The sequence below is a fragment of the Sus scrofa genome, chromosome 14 (genome assembly GCF_054392235.1).
Source record: "Sus scrofa isolate SSC_HxYL_T2T_F1_AM1 chromosome 14, Sscrofa_HxYL_maternal_Yorkshire_Landrace_v2.0, whole genome shotgun sequence".
Taxonomy (NCBI): Eukaryota; Metazoa; Chordata; class Mammalia; order Artiodactyla; family Suidae; genus Sus; species Sus scrofa.
In genome coordinates, this window is record NC_139396.1 from 137,483,367 (window position 1) to 137,505,030 (window position 21,664).

A 21,664-nucleotide genomic window follows, 5' to 3' on the forward strand; every position below is an offset into this window, starting at 1 on the left:
ATCACTGGTCTGCCTTGCAGAACCTGGGCGTCACCCTGGCCTTTTCCACGTTCCTTCACTCCTAAGTGGGTTATCCACCTCAGTGGTTTCACTCAGGTCTCTGACATCTGCCTCTGGGCCGCTGTCCCAATTCAAGCCCTTGCTCCCCTTCCCCGGGTGACTGCAGTCACGTCTCTCTGGTCTACCTGCGCCTACACTTGCCCCATGCAATGCTCCTCCACTCTGCTGCCAAAACAGTCTTTCCAAATTGTGAATCTGATGCCAGCTCTCAGCTCAACATCTTTTAATGCTACCCTTCTCCCCACTCACACTCTGTGTCCAGACTAAACGGTCCTGGTACTGTCAAAAATCTGAGTTGTAGGGGGAGGGAGTGGGAGGGATCGGGAGCTTGGGCTTATCAGACACAACCTAGAATAGATTTACAAGGAGATCCTGCTGAATAGCATTGAGAACTATGTCTAGATACTCATGTCGCAACAGAAGAAAGGGTGGGGGAAAAAACTGTAACTGCAATGTATACATCTAAGGATAACCTGACCCCCTTGCTGTACAGTGGGAAAAAAAAAAAAATCTGAGTTGTCAAGAAAAATCCAGAAATCTAGATTTTTATGTGAATTTCCCCTTCCCTTGTTTGTTTATTTATAGTTCTAACATTTTACACATTAAAAAAATTACAAAATATTGCAATAAGTCTCCCACACACTTCTAGTTTCAATTCCCTTTCTGAAGAAGCCACACGTGATACTAGTTTCTTTTGTGGCCTGTGGGATAGACAGACAGACAGACAGACAGACACACAAACTTTTTAAAAATACAGACAGTAGCCAATTTCTTAAAATGTTGGCATAAAATGCTTAAACTCTGAGGGTCAACTAGGACACATATGCATCCATAGGTTGTAAATCATGTAGGCATGTGCTCATGATCCACTTGACTGAAAGGGGTTCAGGTCCAACCCTGAACACAAGGTTGGAGCTTGGTCTTGGCATCCCCCCTCTACACCTCGCAAGATGCCCTGCACACAGTTGGCACTCAATAAGTGACATGTTTATTGAGCACCACGTTGTGCCTATTGTTGGATCTGTCACAGAATTCCAGATGAACTGTCATGTGGGCAATCTCTGAGGGAATACATGGGAACAACTAGTTAAGTCGAGTTAAGTCCCAGAACTCAGCTGAATATAGGTTCAGAACCTGCCCACCTCCCATTTTTCCTGGTTACCTACAGGAAACAGAAACAACAAACAGAAATGGCAAATCACTCAGGCTCTTGCTCTTGGGCGAGCCCCCAAGGGTGTGTGCTGGTGTTGATGGCCCAGCCCCCCCAAGAGTGCTGACACCAGCATTCCCAAGCCAGCTGTCATTCCCAGGAGCGGCTTTTCTATTTCTTGCCCTCCACCAGGTCAAGGCAAGCTGGGACTGGATGGAAACCACAGGCATATGCCACTTGCTGACTCTTCCTGAGGCGCTGGGCTGGGCTGGGCTGGGCTGGATGAGTAAGGCCCTTTCAAGCTTCTTCATGTTGAGAGAAGATGCATTGCTCAGGTGATATGGGGCCTTCTAAGTTAGATCCTCTTTGCTCACTTGCCTGTGGTCCAGGCCACCTCCCACTGGTCAGCATGCACGATGGTTGTAGGACAGGGAGATGTATTCAGTTCGTGATAAGGTGGAACCCACTGAGGAAACGTAACAAACTCTTTCCACGTTATCCTCCCCCATTCTGTGAGGCAGTGATTTCCAATTGTTTCCGCAGAGACATGGGACAGGTAGTTTTTGTAGGTAGCATGCTCCCATGGGAGGGTCATGAGCAATCTCCCTGGAATTGCGCTGTGATATTATACCCACTCGAGAAACCATTCTGGAATGCACGTGGGTGGGAACATGACCTTGCTCTAATCAGTCAGAAATTGATTCTAAAAATCAGTTAGACCTGATTCTAACTGAAGTGCAATATGAATCTTACTCCCAAAACTCAGGTGGGTGAGGCATCATATTCCTTTGTTTCAAGTGAGCTGGGGCTTGAAGCCCTCATTTTTTGGGCTGGAAAGAAAATAATACAGCTGGTGGGCGGGTGAGGCAGGCTCTCATCTTTATAGAGGTGCATGAAAATCCAATCACATAAGAGGGTACGTGATGTCTGGAAAATGGGTGATGGGTCCATTCTTCTGAGACCAAGTCTTCTGCTGATATCCTCCCTGTGTTCCTTTAGAGAAGGAGGGTTCCAGAAGCTTCCATTTCAAGCTTGGGAATCTTGGCTGAAGCTGGGGTTCACAGGTCAAGGCTTTAGGTCTGCAAGGAACTCTGCAAAACCTCTCCACAGAAGTCCCACCAACCTGCCACCTGCTGCAGGCACCATGGGCAGCACATTCTGGTCTGCATTGCCTGGAGCCCACTAATCTCCAATCCCTCCCAGGCTCCAGGCTTCCAGAAAACATAAGCCAGCTTGTCTGCACAAACAACTTCTGGATTCAGCCTCTAAACCAAACCTCCCGGAGGCAAGGCTGGCTTCTTGCTTGGAAGAAGAAATAAGAGACAGGAAAAACAAACCCCATGCTAATAGCTCAATACATTATTCTGCCACCAGATTTATATTAGAATAGACTAACCATTCACAAATTGCAGTACATCAGAAAACTGAGTACTTGTCACAAGTGAATTGTGCAACACATCACAGCTTATGTGACACTGCTGTTATTTTGCTCTAAAGGAGAGCTTAAAAAATGGAAGGAAGCTCTTTCCTCCATCCACTGATTATCCTCAGAAAAAAAATTAAAAACCTTTTCCTTGAGGATGCAATTTTTAGCCAAGAAGATTATCAAAATGGGTGTTGCCCAAAGCCCCAATTAACTGTACCAAACCCAGTCGATGAAAATGCAAGCATCGCCTTATTATGGTAATTTGGCTATGTTGATTAAAGTGGAAGCAGCATTAAGACCATCTCTATTACAAAAACGATCTTCTCCACTTAATTAGCACTTTAAAAAAAAACATCCTTCGTTTTTCACATTAATCTGACTGGGGGCAGAGTCACTGAACCAGAGCTGAATGGCGTCTGGTTTATGAGAGGTCTGAGTCGATGATATGGTGATTGGTTTTCAAAAGATTGCTGCCTTCATGTATTATATAACCTTTGGGCAGGCATGCATCCAAGCACTTGAAGTAGCAAATTGGGAACGTTGAGGTTTGAGTTCTTCAGGATGTTTATTCTAGCTGTGTATTAACTAGGACCTCAGCATCTGGCCTTGGACTGTTTCTGCAGCTGATACGGCTGCTAGAACATATGACCCAGGCCTCCCTTGGCCTTTGCTAGAAGCAACGGCTAACGTCCAGCGCAGAACTGTAACAGTCCAAAGGTTGCCTGTAATGAACTGATGCTTGATGCCACTCATACCTAAAGAAATATAAATGCAAACAAAACCCAGAAAATGTTTTTACTTACCAGATGGACAGTGATTAAAAGTACTGATAAAACAGGAGTTCCCAGGTGACTCAGCTGGGTAAGGATCCGGCATTGTCATTGCTTTGGCTCTGGTTACTGCTGTGGCATGGCTTCCATCCCCGGTCCAGGAACTTCCGCATGCTGCGGGTCCAGCTACAAAAAACTACTAATACAAAGTGTGGGTGAGCTTATAGGCAAACAGTAGACTCAAAAAACATTGATAGGATGGAGTTCCCACAGTGGCACAGTGGATTAAGAATCCAACTGCTGCGACTCAGGTCACTGGACAGGTGAGGGTTTGATCCCCAGCCCAGCACAGCAGGTCAAAAGATCCGGTGTCGCTGAGCTATGGTGCAGGTCACAGCTGTGGCTCAGATTTGATCCCTGGCCCAGGAACTTCCATATGCCTTGAGTGTGGGCATTAAAAAAAAAATCATTGACAGGAATAGAAAATGGATCATTCTTTTCAGTGGGTACTTTGTCAATGTCTATTCAAATTGTTAAATGCTCAGGACCTTTCTCCTGGCATTTGTGTTGCTAAAAACTTACCACACAAATATACTTATAAATGTACGCCAAGAAAAGAAAAATGTACAGGGACATTTCCTACAGAATTGGCTGCAATAGGAACAATCTGGAGATCAATTTAATATTTCTCAATGGGGGTCTTTTTAAAAACATTGAGAGACTGCCATACAATGGAATTAATTGACCGTTTAAAAGAATGGGTCATGCAGTTCCCATCGTGGCGCAGTGGTTAACAAATCTGACTAGGAATCATGAGGTTGCAGGTTCGATCCCTGGCCTAGCTCAGTGGGTTAAGGATCCGGCATTGCCGTGTGCTGTGGTGTAGGTCACAGACGCGGCTTGGATCCCGTGTTGCTGTGGCTCTGGTGTAGGCCAGTGGCTACAGTTCCAATTAGACCCCTAGCCGGGGAACCTCCATATGCTGCGGGAGCGGCCCTAGAAAAGGCAAAAAGACAAATAAATAAATAAATAAATAAAAGAATGTGGTCAGTCTTGCATGCTAAAGTGAAAAAAAGAAAAAAAAACCCACCTCCAAGATATAATATTAAATAAAAAAGCATGGTGCATTTAAAATGGTGACATATTATTTCTGGAAAGACAGACAGAATATTGTTAGTTTTCTTTTCTTTTCTTCTTCTTCTTTTTTTTTTTTTTTGTCTTTTTTAGGGCCGCACCTGTGGCATATGGAGGTTTCCAGGCTGGGGGTCGAATCAGAGCTACAGGTGCTGGCCTTCGCCACAGCCACAGCAACGCCAGATCCAAGCTGAGTCTGTGAACTACACCACAGCTCACGGCAATGCCGCATCCTTAACCCACTGAGAGAGGCCAGGGATTGAACCCTCAACCTCATGGTTCCTAGTTGGATTCGTTTCTGCTGCACCACGCTGGGAACTCCAGTTTTCTAATAATATACATATGATAAAAAAATGGTAGGCCAATTTTTTCCCCTTCTTTGTATCTTTTGATATTAAAAAATCTTTTTTAGTAGAAATTTACAGAACACTGTAAACCAATTAAGATGGAAAAAATAAAAATTATTAATAAAAAATAAAATAAAAAATCTTTAAAACGAGGCTGCATATAAAAAATTTAAAGATATCTGAGAGGTTATATTTCCCCCAAATGGCCAGACTGATATTTACACTTCTACATGCCCTTCTAGAACCCAAACCATCAGGCAGTGGTTTCCTCCCTTCTTCTGAAATCTGAGTGAGACTCTGTGACAATGCTAATTCCATGGAAGTGACAGTGTGTGGCTGCTCAGCTCTGCGCAAAATGGCCCTGAAGCTTCCCTCTAGGGGGCGCTCTTCCTGGGTAAGTCTGCCCTGGGAACCACCACCATGATTCTTAGTATGTTCAGAGTTGGGCAAACATCATCACTCTCTAGTTCCAGAAATTTTGTCACCCTAGAAAGAAACCTTGTACCACCCACTCTCCTCCTGCCCCCACTAATCTATTTTTGTTTGTTTGTTTGTTTTCATGGACTTGCCTATTCTGGACATTTCATATAAATGGAGTCATACAGCATGTGGCCTCTTGTATCCAACTTCTTTCACTTAGCATACAGTTTTCAAGATTCGTCCATGCTGTAACACGTATCAGTACTTTATTCCTTCTTAGGACCGAATAATTCCCTTGAATGAATATACCACATTTGTTTATCCATTCATCTGCGGTTGGACATTTGGGCAGTTTCCACCTTTTGGTTATTAGGAATAATACTGCTGTGAACACTTGTGTATAAGGTTTTACGTTTTCAAATCTCTTAAATTCAAGTACTTTAAAACCACTTATTAATATTAAATAACAAATGTAAAAATTAAATAATACTGAAAAATAACAGATGACACATGATTTAAATAATTCTTATTCTTTTTTTTTTTTTTTGTCTTTTGTCTTTTTTGTTGTTGTTGTTGTTATTGTTGCTATTTCTTGGGCCGCTCCCGCGGCATATGGAGGTTCCCAGGCTAGGGGTTGAATCGGAGCTGTAGCCACCGGCCTACGCCAGAGCCACAGCAATGTGGGATCCGAGCCGCGTCTGCAACCTACACCACAGCTCACGGCAACGCCGGATCGTTAACCCACTGAGCAAGGGCAGGGATCGAACCCGCAACCTCATGGTTCCTAGTCGGATTCGTTAACCACTGCGCCACGACGGGAACTCCTAAATAATTCTTATTCTTTAAAGCAGGTTTCCCAAGAGCAGCAAACTTGTTCCCTCATGGTAATTCAGATGTGCATGGAACACTGGGTAGACCTAAAGTCATAAAATATCACTATTTCAAACCCAGGCTTTTCACTAATTTATACAAACCTTTCACCACATCAGTCTGAATTAATGAGACACCACTTTATTGTCTCTATCTAAAAAAAAAACCTAGGGTTGTTATGTGGTCTTCAAAATCCCTCTTTTTATGTTCTACAGCAAAACCTATCGTTTTAATTTGACATACAGGGAGAGACTGGAGTCTCTTCAGGAATTTGCGTTTGTTTGTCTGTTTTTGCTGTGCCTGTATGCAGAAGTACCTGGGCCAGGGATCAAACCCCCATTACAGCTGCAGCCTGAGCCACAGAAGTGACAACACTGGATCCCTAAATCACTGCACCACAGGCAACTCCTGGGATTTGGTTTAGAATTTGAGATTTGATTTAGAATGTGTGTGAACACAGACCTGGGATTTATTAGTTTGGTTTTACTAATAAAAGATCAATAAAAATAGGCTTTTAAAAAAAAATTCTAGATTAAGTAAAAACTCACTTATATAGGAGTTTAGGATCACGTTTAGAGCCTCCACCAGTAGACTATTATGCAAATAAAAGCTACTGCAAAGTTCTTTATCCACAGACACTATTTCCCGTCAGGATGGTCCTGGTTCTTTGCTGGCGCCTGTGGCTGGCTTCTCGGCAAGGCTCATCCGCGTCTTCCTGAGTTTGCCTGTATGCTTCACGAAAATCTAGTAAGGAAACAATGAGATGCTTCTTTGGGGCAGTCACTGTAGAGGCCACTTGTAGAGAAGAGACCACACTAACAAGGAAGCGTGGATGTTTTCTCCAATGGACAATGACTGGGTTGCCTGGTTTTAATCCTTGGCACTAAGTCTTGGGTTCCTCATCACTGAATAGACTTCTATCCACTTAGCTTTCTCCCGGCAGAGTCCTGGCACACTATCAGAGGGAGGAATAATTAGAAAGAAGTGTCTTATAGGGATGAGAAGCACTGGGAGCTTACCAGATAGGGATCATCATGGATCATCAAACAAGTCTTTGACCAGACAGAGCGCTATTTGTCTACTTGCCTGCATGAACTATATGCAGGGGTCCCAGCTCCTGAAACATGTACACACGGTGAGCAGAAGAATGCGTGCTAGTTTCCTCCTTTTCAGGGGACCCTCGGGTTGTTCTTCAGAACATGAGCGACCCAGTGTAGCCCCAGAGAGTTTTCCAAGAGCTTCCCTCATCTTCTCAGAGTTCTTATGTTGCTGTGGAGGGAAGGGTCTCATGGCATCCTTGGTTCGTTCATGATTTAGATGGGGAGGGAGAAAGTGTGTGTCACTTTGGTGAGGATTCCTACTAATCTGATTGATGGGCATAATTATTCACGAGAATTTCTCAAATATACTTGAGAGCATGGGTGTTAATTGTGCTCATCCAAAACCTGGTAGGAACCCTGAGATGAGGATCAGAAAGGAAGCAGTTAATTTGGGAGGTGCAGTCAACAGAAATGAGGAGTAAGGGGAGTAAGACAGGGAGGGTAGTTATCCAGTTAGCTGCTGCCCTGGGTGGATGGAGCTTAATCCCACAGAGAAACTCTGGGAAGTGCTACAGAACATGAGCTTCAGAGATATCTCACTGGAAGGAACAGGAAGCAAAAGTATTTATATCCCAGGTCCCACTGGCTGAGGCTGCCTCTGGTGGGTGTTCATTCTGGGTACTTCCAGCCTTTCAAGACATTGGAAAAAGTCCCCCAGGACAGAGAGGAAGCTGGTAGAGGGCAGCCAGACACATACACAGAAGTGGTATTGCTTGGAAGATGTGCCAGGCACTGTTCTAGATGCTGGGACACAGCAGGAAATGAAACAAGAGAAGTCCATGGAGACAGTCTCTGCTCCAGTAACTTAATGGCCACATAGTATTTATTGTGTACCTCTACCATAATTAATTTTTCCCTGTAGATAAACATTTTTTTCCTAATTATAGAATTCTAAATTACACAGCAATGGGCCTCTTGTGCATTTGTCTTTTCCCACCTGTGTGATTGCCTGCTTGGGATAAACCCTAGAAGTGGGGTGGCTGTGTGCAGGGATGTGCCCTTCCTGGCAGCTCCCATAATCTGAGATGCAGTCAATATGGAATAGCTGCTGGCCTCAAGGAAGAGCTACGGGGATGTCATTCCAGGCACACTCTATTCTACAGGGACCCTTCTGAAACCAGGGCAGCTACTTGTGTAACCACTGATAGAAACCGGACAGAGGTTTGGAACAAGCCAGAAAGGCCAAGACAGGAAGCAATCTGTCCATACTCGCTCTTGGCCTGACATAGGGAGTTACAGCCGACTTCTGAGTATACAGCTACCCCACTTCCACACAGAGCAGAGCAACTAGCCAGGTCTGCAGGCTCTCTAGCAGAGCCACTAAAAGCTTATTATGTCAAGTGCAAATGCAGCAGCCAAAGGCAGATTTGCCTTTTGTGAAATGACTGTAATTAACTCCAAATCTTTCTCCATACTTCTTCACTGGCTGGATTTGTCATCTTGCTGTTAGAACAAGCCTATTACATAACTCAGATTTTTTCCCCCCAAACCATGTCATTCTGAGCAAAAGCATGACCCCATCGCCTGTCTGGGCACATACTGAGTGTTTGGATGGTTCAGAACATCCTGCATGTGCAACGGTAACCTGGAAAATCTACATCTACCACTGCCAAGCAATTGGCTGGCAGCCTTCGACAACTTCAGGGTATTAAGGGACAATGTATTTAGTCATATATGTCCTCAAGCACAGGGAAATGTACTGAGACACCTTTTGATTCAGAAGGCAGATACGGAAAATGACAAACACAGAGCCATGCCTTGGATCCTGTTTATTCCCATCTATGGGTCAGTCTGTAAACAGAATTCAACCCAGGACTCTGGACCCATTGCTGGTGTGTGACTTGCAGAAACTGTAGGTCAACACTTATCCAGGGAGAATTATTCCCCTACACCAGGTTCTTAACCATCAAGAGAAGTCCACGAAAAAGTCCCTGATGGTCTGAAGTTTAAGAAAGGGTCCGATCTGTTGATCTGCATGCTCTTCAGCTTGCACAGCACATGGCCCTTTGCCACGGATGCCCCTTTACAAAAGAGCCTCCAATCAGTTCAGCTGCCAACACTGGTTCTTGCTCTGCTGCTCTTTGGTCCAGCCAGGAGGCCAATGAGGAACGTTTTCTTGTACATCATGGCCAAGTCATTTTATCCCCAGAGATAGTAGGTTGAAGACACCCTCCAGAGTTTATGCCAAATTCCATTCCTCAAATTACCATATTTCATAGTTTATTATGATAATTGCCCCCAGACCTATAAGGCTGGGCATGATGTTAAAACTGGAGTCTGGGGTGAAAGCCACCTGGTCCTCCTCCTCGTCCGCCAGGTTCATGCCACCTGCTGGCCTCTCCTCAGAATGTTGTGTAGTAGTTCTCTGAGGTGCTGACAATGTCACTCTGGTCCTCCAGGAGCTCCAGCACGTGCCGTAGCACAGGTTCGCTCAGGCCTGGGCTGAGGCTCAGGCGAGCACAGGCCAAGATGTGCAGGAAGTGGCAGCCCTTCTCCACGTCTGCAGGAAAAAGGGAGTTGGCTAAGCTTGGACACACCTGTCAGGTCCTCCTCTCTCTCCTGTCCTGTCCTCTCCTCTCAATGGAAGCCCTTCTCCATATTTCCTAAATCAGAACCTGCATCCTAGTAAGATTCCCAGATGATTCTTCTCGTGCACATTAAAGTAGGAGATGTATTGGCCTAGCTCATTGGTGAAAAAACCCAAAACACCTCTTTTCAGGTCTGTGCCATGGACCATGGCTCAGGGATGCAAGGCTTCAACCTTTCAGGATTCCTATCCAATAATTTTATATTCATAACCCAGTGGGTTTTGAGTGCTTGATAATCCTTTTTTTCTAATGACATTGCATGTACCAGTGTATGTATTCAGTGCTAAACTCCTAGTATCCCAGGTGGGACTCTCTTGAAGTTGACAGTGGAGCCGGCTTGCAGCAGCCTCATTCCTTCCATAATCCTGAACGATGGGACAGCAGTGGCGATGAAGGGCTTACTATCTTTGGCCTGTTCTCACTCCTCTTTGCCTAGTCTTCCAAAAAGTCTGTCTGTGATAGCGCTCACTGTCTACCCTACGCTGAGACCATTTGTAACAGTTCAGAGTGAGTGACTGCTTTCCTAGCTGAAATCAATGATTTAGAGTAGCGGTATTCACACTTGAAGTTACAGCCATCGGAGGATCATGAAATCAATTTAGTGGGTTGTAAATAGCATTCTTTTCTTACCAAACAGACTAAGGCAGACTAGAATATGAAATTACAGAAGGTATTGCATTTTTAGGCAGGATAAATATTGAGAAATTTTATAGTCAATTATATATGTGTATGTGAGTACATATATTTGAAATAAACTTTATAACAGATTTAATAACTTATGGATCATGATGAAAACTTTACTTATAACATTAAGTCAAAGTCAAACTTCATTCCTGGAAACAAATCCTCCCCAGTTTCCACTAAAGACCCATTCACGGGGCTAGGCTCTCACTGTCATACCCCTAGCACCTGGCACACTAGGGCTCTGCACAGTCACTTGAACGTTTTCAGATGATAAAATGCTTTAGCTCCAGGAAAGTGCTCGAAAGGGTTCATGGTGTTGGGAAAAGCATGGTAGGGATTCAGCGCACCTTCATGGCTTTGGGCAAATCATGGCATCTTCAAGCTTGAGTTTTCTGACCCATGGGGAGTGGGGCTGGGGCAACTCTGAAGTCCTTTCCAGCTCTAAGGGACAGAGGGTCACAGGCAGTGGTTCTGGGCTAACAAGGACTTGAAAATTCTGACCTCTAGTGGCCAGTGAATTCATTATTCCTCCCAACTGGAGTTACTGCTGGGAAACTTGCCACCTCCACTGGTCTCCACATTTCCAGGCTGTTGCTTCAACATTCATTTGATCAAGGTTTCCTGAACAGCGGTGGGCCTCACTGCCCAGTGGGGAAGACATAAAAGGAATCTGCATAAGCCGGCTGTGCAGAATGGAGCTGGAGGAGCCTCATTTTGCACACAGGGATACTCCTATGCACAAATCCTGGAGGATCACCCAGCTACTCCATCTGATTTCACACCAGAAAACTATAAGAGGGTGGAGGCAGTTGTAAAAAACAAAAAACAAAAAAAACTACCCAAGAGGGCAGAAAGCAGCAGCTGTGCTTCCAGTCCTGGATTTAGCCCAAAGACAAAACGGATGGCTGACCATCTCTGCTATGAACAAGGTAGCAGACATTTTACAAGTACCTCCAAGGAGAGTATATGAGGTAGCAACTTTTTATACAATGTATCATCAAAAGACAGTTGGAAAGTATCATAGTCAAGTCTGCACCCCTAGGCCTTGCATGCCTGGAAACTCTGAGAGCATATTGGAAGGCCATTCAGAAAAAGCTTGGAATAAAGGTTGGAGAGGCTACTATACCTGACAAACTTTCCACTCTTTACAGAAGTGGAATCTTTAGGGGCCTGCGTAAATGCACAGATGGTTCAAATAAATGACAATACTATGAAGATCTGACACCTAAGGATACTGAAGGATACTGATGAACTCAAAGCTGGCAAAATCCCTAAACCTGGGCCAAGGAGTGGATGCTTCTCTTGTGAGCCGGGTGGGGGCATGGGGGATATCTTACCTCTTTGACTGAACCATCTAAAGGACCTGGCTTTGGTGTTCAAGTAGGCCTTTAATTTATATTCCTCTCTAAATACATCACTGGAGAAATAAAGTATGAATCTCCCATCTACATTAAAAAAAAAGAAAAAAACTTTCCTGACCACCTACCATATATGCAGCCCTGAGCACAGAGGTGCAAGTACCGAGTAGCAGACAGAGAGGTGACTTTGGAGTCCAAGGGACCCAAATTCAAGTGCTGGCTCTATGACTGGGGCAAAGTGGTTTATGTCTCCCAGTTTGTGTCCTCATCTGTAAAATGGGGAGAAAAGCACCTACTTCACCCAAGGTTATGTGGGTGAAAGGAGACCCGTGGTGAGTGCTTCCTCCATGGGAAATTACTAAGATTGTATCGTCATATCCATAACCTAGAAGATAACCCAGTTCCTACTCGAAAGAAGCTTCGACTCTTCCCAAGACAAAGGGTTGATGACAGAGAGTGGAGACAGACTCCAATATGTGGTCAGAGATGTTGACTGCCCCAAAGACCTTAAACAGCTTCTTCAGAAAGGCCATTCTGTTGTCTGAAGGCTGTCTGGTAAGGCTGCTCACAAAGTGACCTTCTAGTGGGGAGAAGGGTTGGTGTTAGCTATTTAAATGTTTAGTAGAATTCACTGGTGAAGCCATGAGGCCCAAGGCTTTTCTTTGTTGGGACATCTTTGAGTTCTGATTCAATCTTACTCATTATAGAGCTATTCAGATTCCTTATTTCTTCACGATTTAGTCTTGGTTGGTTTTGTGTGTCTAGGAATTTGTCCATCTCATTTGGTTATCCAATTTGCTGGTGTACGACTGTTTTCAGTACTTTGTCATAATTTTTATTTCTGTAGAAACATTGCTAATGTCCCCATTTTTATCCTTCCTTCCTTCAGAAAATTTCTTCCTTCCTTCATTTTTCTTTCATACCTTCCTTCCTGTTCTTTCTTCCTTCCTCCCTCCCTCCTTTCCTTCCTTTCTTCTGCCATGCCTGTGACATGCAGAAGCTCCCAGGCCAAGAATCAAACCCATGCCAGCGATCAAACCTGTGCCACAGCAGTGACCTGAATCATAGCAGTGACAATATTGTATCCTTAACCCCTAGGCCACCAGAGAACTCCTTTCATTTAGGATTTTAGTAATCTGAGTTTTCTTTTTTCTTAGTCCACCTAACTAAAGGTTTGACAGTTTGGCTGATCTTTTCAAAGAACCAACTTTTTGTTTCATTGATTTTTCTCTTATGTTTTTCTATTCTCTATTTCATTTATCTGTGCTCTAACCTTTATTATTTCCTTCCTTCTGCTAGCTTTGAGTTACTTTCTTTTTTCTAGTTCCTTAAATTGTACAGTTATGCAAGTGTTCTTAGCTATAAAGTTCCCCTTTATACACAGCTTTTTCTGTCTCGTAAGTTTTGTTATGTTTGTTTTTTTTTTTTTTCATTCACCTCCAAGTATTTTCTAATTTCTGATGTGACTTCTTCTTTGATCTATTGGTTAAGACTGTTTTGTTCCATAAATTTGCTAATTTTTCAGTTTTACTTCTGTTATTGACTTTTAAATTCATCCCACTGTGGTCAGAGAAGATACTTTGCATGACAACTATCTTTTAAAATCTACTGAGATCTAATAGTGGTCTAACATGGTCTCTTCTGGAAAAGACCCCATGTACCCTGGAGAAGAATATGCATGCTGTTGTCGGGTATGGTGTTTGGTGTACGTCTGTTAGGTCTAACTGAGTTGTTGTATTATTTAAGTCCTCTATTTCCTAACTTATCTTCTGTCTAGTTGTTCTGTCCATTATTGAGAGTGGAGTACCAAAGTATCCAACATTACTATAGAATTGTTCACTTCTCCTTTTAATTCTGTCAGTTTTTGCTTCATATATTTTGATGGTCTGTCAAAGGTACATAATGTTTCAAACTTCTGTCTTGCTGTGTTGAACCTTTTATCAACATATATTGTCCTTCTTTGTCTCTTGTAAATATTTTGCTTTAAAGTCTATTTTGTCTGATATTAGCAGAGCTGTCCCTGTTCTCTTTTGGTTACTGTTTGCATGGAACATCTTTTTCTGTCCTTTTACTCTCAATGTATTTGTGTCTTTGGATCTAAAATGAGTCTCTTGCGGATAGTATATAGTTAAATTTTTCTTTTTCAAATCCATTCTGTCAATTCCTGTCTTTTTGGCTGGTGAATTAAATCCATTTACATTTAACCTGATTACAGATAAGAGGGACTTATTCTGTCATTTTGCTATTTGTTTTCTATATGCCTTCTAGCTTTTGGTCCCTCAATTCCTGCATGACTGTCTTCTTTTATGGTTAGTTGTGGGGTTTTTTTGCAATGAAATGTTTACAATTTCCTTTTGTGAATATTCTAGAGCTATTTTCTTTGTGGTTACCATGGGGACTACATCTAGCATCCTGAAGTTATAACACTCTAATTTGAATTTATTCCACTTTTACTTCAATAATATATAAAATCTCTGCTCTTCTCTTTTGCAGGTCTGTCTCCAGTCCTTTCAGTTGTTGATGTCACATGAATTCTTTTAAATGCATTAGTCTCAAATTATACAGTGAGAAACCCAAGTTACAGTAATACTAGCTTTACAAGAATTTTTTTCTTTAAATGTGTTAGTCTCTTAAATCATGAAGAAAAAGTGTAGTTACAAAGCACTGTTGCAATAATACTAGCCTCTGTCATTGCCAATGTACTTACCTTCAACTGGGATCTGTATTTCTCCATAGGCTTCATGTTAGTGTCTAGTGTCCCTTTACTTTACTCTGCAGGACTCCATTGAGCATCTCTTGCAGGAAAGTCTAGCAGTCACAAACCCCCTCAGGTTTTGTTTAATTAGAAAAGCCTTGTTTTCACCCTCACTCTTGAAGGATAGTTTTGCAGGATGTTAAGATTCTTGGTTTACAGTTTTTTTCTTTTAGCACTTTGAATATAGCAACTCACTGCCTCTGGCCTCCAAAGGTTCTGATAAGAAATCAGATAATCTTATCAATGATCCCTTGTATGTGAGAAGTTGCTTTTCTCTTTCTGACAACAAGATTCTCTTTGCTTTTGCTTTTCAAATGTTTTATTATACTGTGTTTTGGTGTGGATCTCCTTGAGTTCTTTTTAATTGGGGTTCACTGAGCTTCTTAGATGTTCATATGCATGTCTTTCATTGTACTAGGGATATTTCTTCAAATATTCTCTCTGGCCCTTTCTTGTGGAACTCCCCCCATGTGTATGTTGGTCCATTTGATGATGTCCTACAAGTCCCCTAGGTTCTGTTCACTTTTCTTCAGAATCTTGCTGATTCTTTCTTTTACCTGCTTTTAAAACTGCCTCTAAATCACTTTAGTAAAATTTTCAATTCAGTTATTATACTTTCTAGCTCCAGATTTCTTGTTGGTTTCTTTCTAGTTTTTTTTTTTTTTTAATCTCTTTAGTGCTATTTTCCACTTTGTTCATCCATCATTCCCTTGAACATCTTTAAGAGAGTTGTTTTAAGACTGTGTAATAGATCTGCCATCGGGTCTTTTTCAGGGACATTTTCTGTTACTTTAATATTTTTTCCTTAGAATGGGCAATAGTTTCCTATCTCTTTGTATGTCTTTCTTTTGGGCGATAGTTTCCTATCTCTTTGTATGTCTTTCTTTTTCAATTGCAAATTGGACATTTGAATCTTATAATGAACTCTGGAGATTAGATTCTTTCCCTTCCTTGATGTTTGCTCTTTTTTGTTACTGTTTTTATGTTTGGGGTCATTGTAGGCTGTCTTTGTGCCAAGGATCAGCCTGAAATGGAAACCTAAGGTCTTCTCAGGTCTGTTTTTGAGCCTGTCCCTTATCCTGGGCATGTGCGATCACTTTTTAATTTTCCCCATATATGAAGCTGCTTTTGAGTGCCCTACTTTTTCTTCTCTGGCTACAAAAGGGGTAAAAAAGAAAAAGGAAGTTAAAAAGTCTTTTAACTTCAGCTGTTGGTGAGGGGCTTGCAACAATGGTCCCCCCACCTCTCTGTCTGCATCTCTGTGATTAGAAGCAGCAGTTAGTGAGCAGAACACAGACTCCTGATATACAGAGAACTGGGTCCTTTCTGCTCATCCTACCTCCTGCAAGCTCTCCACAAGCTGCTCCAGAAACACATGCGCAGCTGCCTGCCACAGAGCTGGGAGTAGAGGATGGGGAGCTGCTACTAAAATCTGAAAACTGACTAAAATTACCCCCAATTTACTGTCCAAATCTTCCTCTGGAAGTTGCTAGCTTTGACAGACTCCAGAGTTCCCAAATAGCTACAGCAGTTATTGTCTTAAGTGGAGGGGAGGAATCCTGGTGCTTCCTACTCTGCCATATAACCAAGAGTTTTATAAAACACCAAATTGTTGCCTTATAACAACCTGCCATGTAGGTACTATTATTATCCCTATTTTTTATGTAAAGAAACTGAGGCACGGAATTACCCAAGGCCACATAGCTACAAAGTGGCAGAGCTGGGCTTCAAACCCAGGCAAGGGGCTCCAGACTATGCCATGTGGCCTATCTTTAGATAAGGCCAGGATCCGTGCTTTAAGGATCTAAAACCAGCCCCTATTTAGAGTTTTTTCATTTTTGTACATTGACCCTTTGCTGAAATACCCATAAGTGACTATAAAGATTTTAAGTTCTCCTACCAATCATCCTGCTAAGGAAAACTCAATGCTATGTTCTGTATGAAAGACTGGAAACCTACTAAAGGTTCAGTAGGAATGGTTAAATAAATGGCTGACTATCTATCAATATATATAGTGAAATACTGTGCAGCTATTAAAAAGACAGGCACTTTTCTATGTACTGTTGTGAGCGATCTCTACATGCCAATGTTAGATTTAAAATAAAAAGCATGAAACATGGAGTATTTTATGCTAAGCTTTACTTGTGCTTTTTAGAAAAGACAAACTATTCAAATATGTTTATAAGTGCATATAACATCTGTAGAAGGATATGCCAGGAACTAGTAACAACCCTAGGCTCCATGTAGAAAGGGGAACTCTGTGCTGGCAGGGAGTCTGACTTTTCTGTGTGTATTTTTGTACTTTTGGACTTTCTACCCTATACATATATTATTCAGAATAATTTTTAATGTCATAGATATTTCCTACGAAAAGGAGTGGCTGCAGGACAGTCCCTACAAGGCATTTTTGTTGGCAGACTCAGTTGCTCATGCTCCAGAATTTAGCTCCTGGGAATTTACTAGTTCCAGGGAATAGGCATATGATTTTTAGAGGCTCCTGTTTACAGACTGAGTGGCAGAGCCTGTCTCCCTTGACACATACACTCAATGAAGCAGGAGCTGGCCCGTAGATTAGAAGCGGGTATAAATCCTGCCACTTTATAGGCCCTAAGGTCACTGAGGCTGTTTGAGTCTCCTAAGAAATGAAGTGTGAATTGCCTTCATTTGCTTCACAGGCCCTAGGATTATTTTAATCCACCCTGTTCTTAAAATACATCGAAATAAGAATCTGGCCAGATGGCCTGGGACTAGCTGGAATGTCATCTGGGGACCAGCCTCTCCTCTTATCCCTTCTTAGTTAAGGACTCCACAATTCACTGTTCCAAAAAGCTCCTTAAATTGTGGATAGGTAGCTTTTCCTCTAATTAAAGGATACTTGTCCTTCTTGTTCTGAATGAAATGAATAATAGTTAGAAACCTTGCATTAAAGTAATAGATTGCTTTCAGTTTATTTTAAGAGCTGTTGTCACACCACTCTGGGAGGTGACCTCATGGGTCCTTAAAGGCTAAATAGGGCTGCATACCGTGAACACCAAGGCCGGAGCCCTGGTCCAGCTCCACCCACTGACTCAGCCTGGAATAGGTCCAAGCCCAGGGATATATGGGCTTTAGGGACTGGAGGTGGATGTTTTTGGAGAGAAAGGAAGCAGAAAGAAGCCTTCCCACTTTTCTTCTCGCATCATTTGTTGACATATGTCAACATCTGTTATTAGCATATGTTTGCAAATGGTAGACTTTGTTGAGTTACCTTTAAGAGCGATTAGTTTACACAGGATTTAAAGATAGGACTAATGCTTCCTTCTCTTTCTAACTAGTGTGCAAATGGTAACATCTACAGTTTGAGTTTCTAACCACTAGGGGCTGACCTAACTCCACCAACTATTTTTGAAACCACATCTTTTGCAAATTATCAGCTTTCAAGGTGACTGGATTACACTGTTCACCAACATAATGTCTAGAACCATTTCTCCCAACACTGAAGGTCTTGCTATCAGAAGAGAGGGGAATGTTAGGCTTGGGTTCAGAGATAAGAGGAAAAAGTGGAAGAAATAACACAAATTGGAGAGAACATGAACCAGAAGGACATCAGAAAGTCCTAGTCTAGCGGCTTACCTCATTGAAGAAGCACTGCTGGAGGAGCTCACCTGTCCAGCCTCCCATGAACGAGAATCCCTAGGGCTGGGACCTGAGTGTTGTATGTTCAAAAAAGCCCCAAGGTTGACTCTTACGTGTAGCCCAGGTCAGAACAGCTGTGTGGGGCTAACACTCACTTTGGAGAAGAGGAAATTGAGGCTCAGAGAGGGGGCAGCAGCCTTGACCGGCATGCTTCCAGGCTGTTTTGGGGAAAGCACCAGGTCTCCTGCCTCTCTGTCCAGGGCTCTCCAGGAGGGAACATCCCCTTCTAGGGCACTGGGTCACATGTACAGTACACCACTTACGATTTGGTTTCTGGCAGTCCTCTTGAATGATCTGCAGGATCTTTCTGTGCAATTCTTTGTCTTCTCTAGTTACCTAAACAGGAAAAACAGTTTGGAGAGAAAATATTCTTAGGTTACACAGAAGTTGTGTCATCCAGACTCCCAGATTAGTATTTGGGATAGTTTCTAAAGATTTCTTAACAATCATCATCCCTACACCAATAATGAGCGTAGTTTCTGATACCTGGCCTGTTGTCAAACCAGTTCTGTCCCTAGGCAACTCAGTGCTTTCTAGTTGACTGACAGGCCTTTCTCTTAGAAGGTGGTTCACTGGGGCCATGACAGCAAGAAAAGCTGGAATTCCTTGCTTTTCAGGACAAAATTTCTTTCTTTCTTTCTTTTTTTTTTTTTTTTTTTTTTTTTTTTTGTCTTTTGTCTTTTTAGGGCCGTATTCACAGCATATGGAGGTTCCCAGGTTAGGGGTCGAATAGGAGCTGCAGCTGCCAGGCTATGCCACAGTCACAGGAATGCCAGATCCGTGTCTCATCTGCGACTTACACACAGCTCATGGCAATGCCGGATCCTTAACTCACTGAGCGAGGCCCGGGATCGAACCCGTGTCCTCATGGATACTAGTTGGGTTTGTTAACCACTGAGCCATGACGGGAACTCTGGAACTTCCTTCTTAAATGTTGGTAACACATTCATAAAATTTCTCTTATTCGTTATATTTTTGAGGAAGGCACAAATGGTCAAACCCTAGGATTCTTTCTTTTCTCTTGTTTCTTCTTTTCTGTCTTGGGTTTCACATTCCTTTACTCAAACACAGGGAAAAAGAAAAGAAATAAAACTGTAAGGAAAAGCTAGCAACAGAGTAAATCTGGCCTATAAGTGGAAACACTGCCTGTTTTCAAAGGCAAATCTAACCCAGGTTCCTTTCTCAACTAGCTCAGGTAAGAGGGAAGCAGCATCCAAGTGAGTTTCACCTTCATGTTCAAAAGTAAATCTAGTATCAAAACAAGAGAAAGGAAAAAAGAGAAAGGAAGGAAGGAATGAAGGGAGGAAGGAAAAGAGGAAGAAAGAGAGGAAAAAAGGAAGAAAGGAAGAGGGCCAAAAAAAAGTATGCAAACAAACGCAAACATCAAGAATGAGCCTCGGACCGCTGGACGCAGAATGACCAGACTTAAGAGTGGGGATACTGATAAGGACTCTCAAGGTTGTTGGCAAGATGAAGCGAGGTAAGGGGCAGAGCTGCTGAAAGCTGGAGTGCACTGTACAAAGAGAAGGTAACTATTTTCCTGAGGCAACGCCCTTAGGAAAACAGAAACCGAGGAGGCCAGGGCTGAGGGAGAAGGGGAGAAGTCAGCGAAGGGGGCTGGCTCTGCCCAGGAGGAAAATAGAGCTATTATTGCTCGATCACCCCATTCCAGCTCATACTGATTCACAGGAGGAAGTGCCCCAGCCCTGCCACACCTCAGCCCTGGACCGCTGCCCACAGTCTGCTGTTCCTCAGGAAGAGCTGCTTCCTACTGACCCAGGAGGCTGAGCCAGAGCCTCCCAGGGGGAACGTGACAGGATGGTGCAGCTTCCCCAAGAGGCAATCAACTCCCACCACACCTGCCCATCCTGGAGGGGCTGGGCTGCCCTCACCCGTGTACAGAATGGAATACTCTTCTCAAAAGTTATTCAAATAGTATTGAAAATGTATCTGGGAGTTCCCGTCGTGGCGCAGTGGTTAACGAATCCGACTAGGAACCACGAGGTTGAGGGTTCAGTCCCTGCCCTTGCTCAGTGGGTTAACGATCCGGCGTTGCCGTGAGCTGTGGTGTAGGTTGCAGACGTGGCTTGGATCCCGCGTTGCTGTGGCTCTGGCGTAGGCCGGTGGCTACAGCTCCGATTCAACCCCTAGCCTGGGAACCTCCATATGCCGCGGGAGCGGCCCAAGAAATAGCAACAACAACAACAACAAAAAAAAGACAAAAGACAAAAAAAAAAAAAAAAAAAAAAGAAAATGTATCTGAATTCTTTAAAACTTTCTAAAATGGGGAATCACTAGAGTAAATCAACATTAAGAAAATGTCCTATTAAGAAAGCTTCCCCTTAGGAATCATGCCTGTAAAGGAGGAGGCTTCTGGAGTTCCTCAGAGTTCTGATCTGTCTTCATGAGCATCACTGAAAGCTGAAGCCACATCTATGCTATTGATATGGATATCAATATCAATATCATCTTGGTTCCTCCAATATTAAAGGTAGGCAGTGAAAGGTGAACTTTTTTTTTCTTTCCTTTTTACGGCTGCACCCGAGGCATCTGGAAGTTTCCAAGCTGGGGTTGAATCAGAGCTGCAGCTGCCAGCCTACGCCACAACCACAGCAACACTGGATCCAAGTGGCACCTGAGACCTATGCGGCAGCTCGTGGCAATGCCAGTCCTTAACCCACTGAGCAAGGCCAGGGACCAAACCTGCATCCTCATGGATACTATGTCAGGTCCTTAGCTCACTGAGTCACAATAAGAACTCCAAACTTTTAACTCAAACTATGACGCAAAAAACCACTTGTACCCCTGGTGCTAAGGTTAAATGGTATCATGCTGGGGAAGCCAATCAGATTGTGTTGACCAAAAGCTTAAAGGTACATGCCCTTTGCTCGAGCAATTCCTCTTTTAAGAGTCAATCTTGAAGTTCCTGTCGTAGGTCAGTGGTTAACGAACCCAATTAGCATCCATGCGTTCTGGACTCGATCCCTGGCCCCGCTCAGTGGGTTAAGGATCCGGTGTTGCCGTGAGCTGTGGTGTAGGTCACAGATGTGGCTTGGATCTGGTGTTGCTGTGGCCGTGGCATAGGCCAGCAGCTACAGCCACGATTAGACCCCTAGCCTGGGAAGCTCCATATGCCTCAAGTGCAGCCCTATAAATAAAACACAAAAAGACAAAAAAAAAAAAAAAAAAAAAAAAAAAGAGTCAATATTACGGAAATATCTACATAAGTCCACAAAAACAGTTGTGCAAAAAACAAACAAAAAATAGCCATAGCAACATTATATGTGAAAACAAAAGTTGGAAACAAGGTATTTGTCCATCAGAGAT

The 21,664-nt window shown here is 43.1% G+C and overlaps 1 protein-coding gene, 1 long non-coding RNA gene and 1 pseudogene across 26 annotated transcripts in view; 1 reads left to right on the forward strand and 2 right to left on the reverse strand.

Moving 5' to 3' along the window:
• Nucleotides 1-603: 603 nt before the first annotated feature.
• Nucleotides 604-7,446, reverse strand: LOC146397037 (uncharacterized). The gene is made up of 3 exons (XR_014826860.1): nucleotides 7,264-7,446; nucleotides 6,726-7,132; nucleotides 604-3,391 (listed from the first exon to the last, which is right to left on the reverse strand). It is a non-coding gene; the product is annotated as an uncharacterized LOC146397037 (long non-coding RNA).
• Nucleotides 7,447-9,031: 1,585 nt separating this feature from the next.
• The window catches only part of STN1 (STN1 subunit of CST complex), a 40,013-nt gene continuing 27,380 nt past the window's right edge, over nucleotides 9,032-21,664 (reverse strand). For 13 of the 25 annotated variants that reach the window (XM_021072027.2, XM_084992983.1, XM_084992995.1 and 10 more), the window contains 2 exon segments: nucleotides 18,601-18,673; nucleotides 9,032-9,777 (listed from right to left, as the gene is read on the reverse strand). In XM_021072027.2, the coding sequence (XP_020927686.1) occupies nucleotides 9,620-9,777; nucleotides 18,601-18,673 (231 nt within the window). In that variant the 3' untranslated portion in view covers nucleotides 9,032-9,619. 25 annotated transcript variants of the gene reach the window in all.
• On the forward strand, nucleotides 10,255-11,941 carry LOC106506115 (NADH dehydrogenase [ubiquinone] flavoprotein 2, mitochondrial pseudogene; annotated as a pseudogene).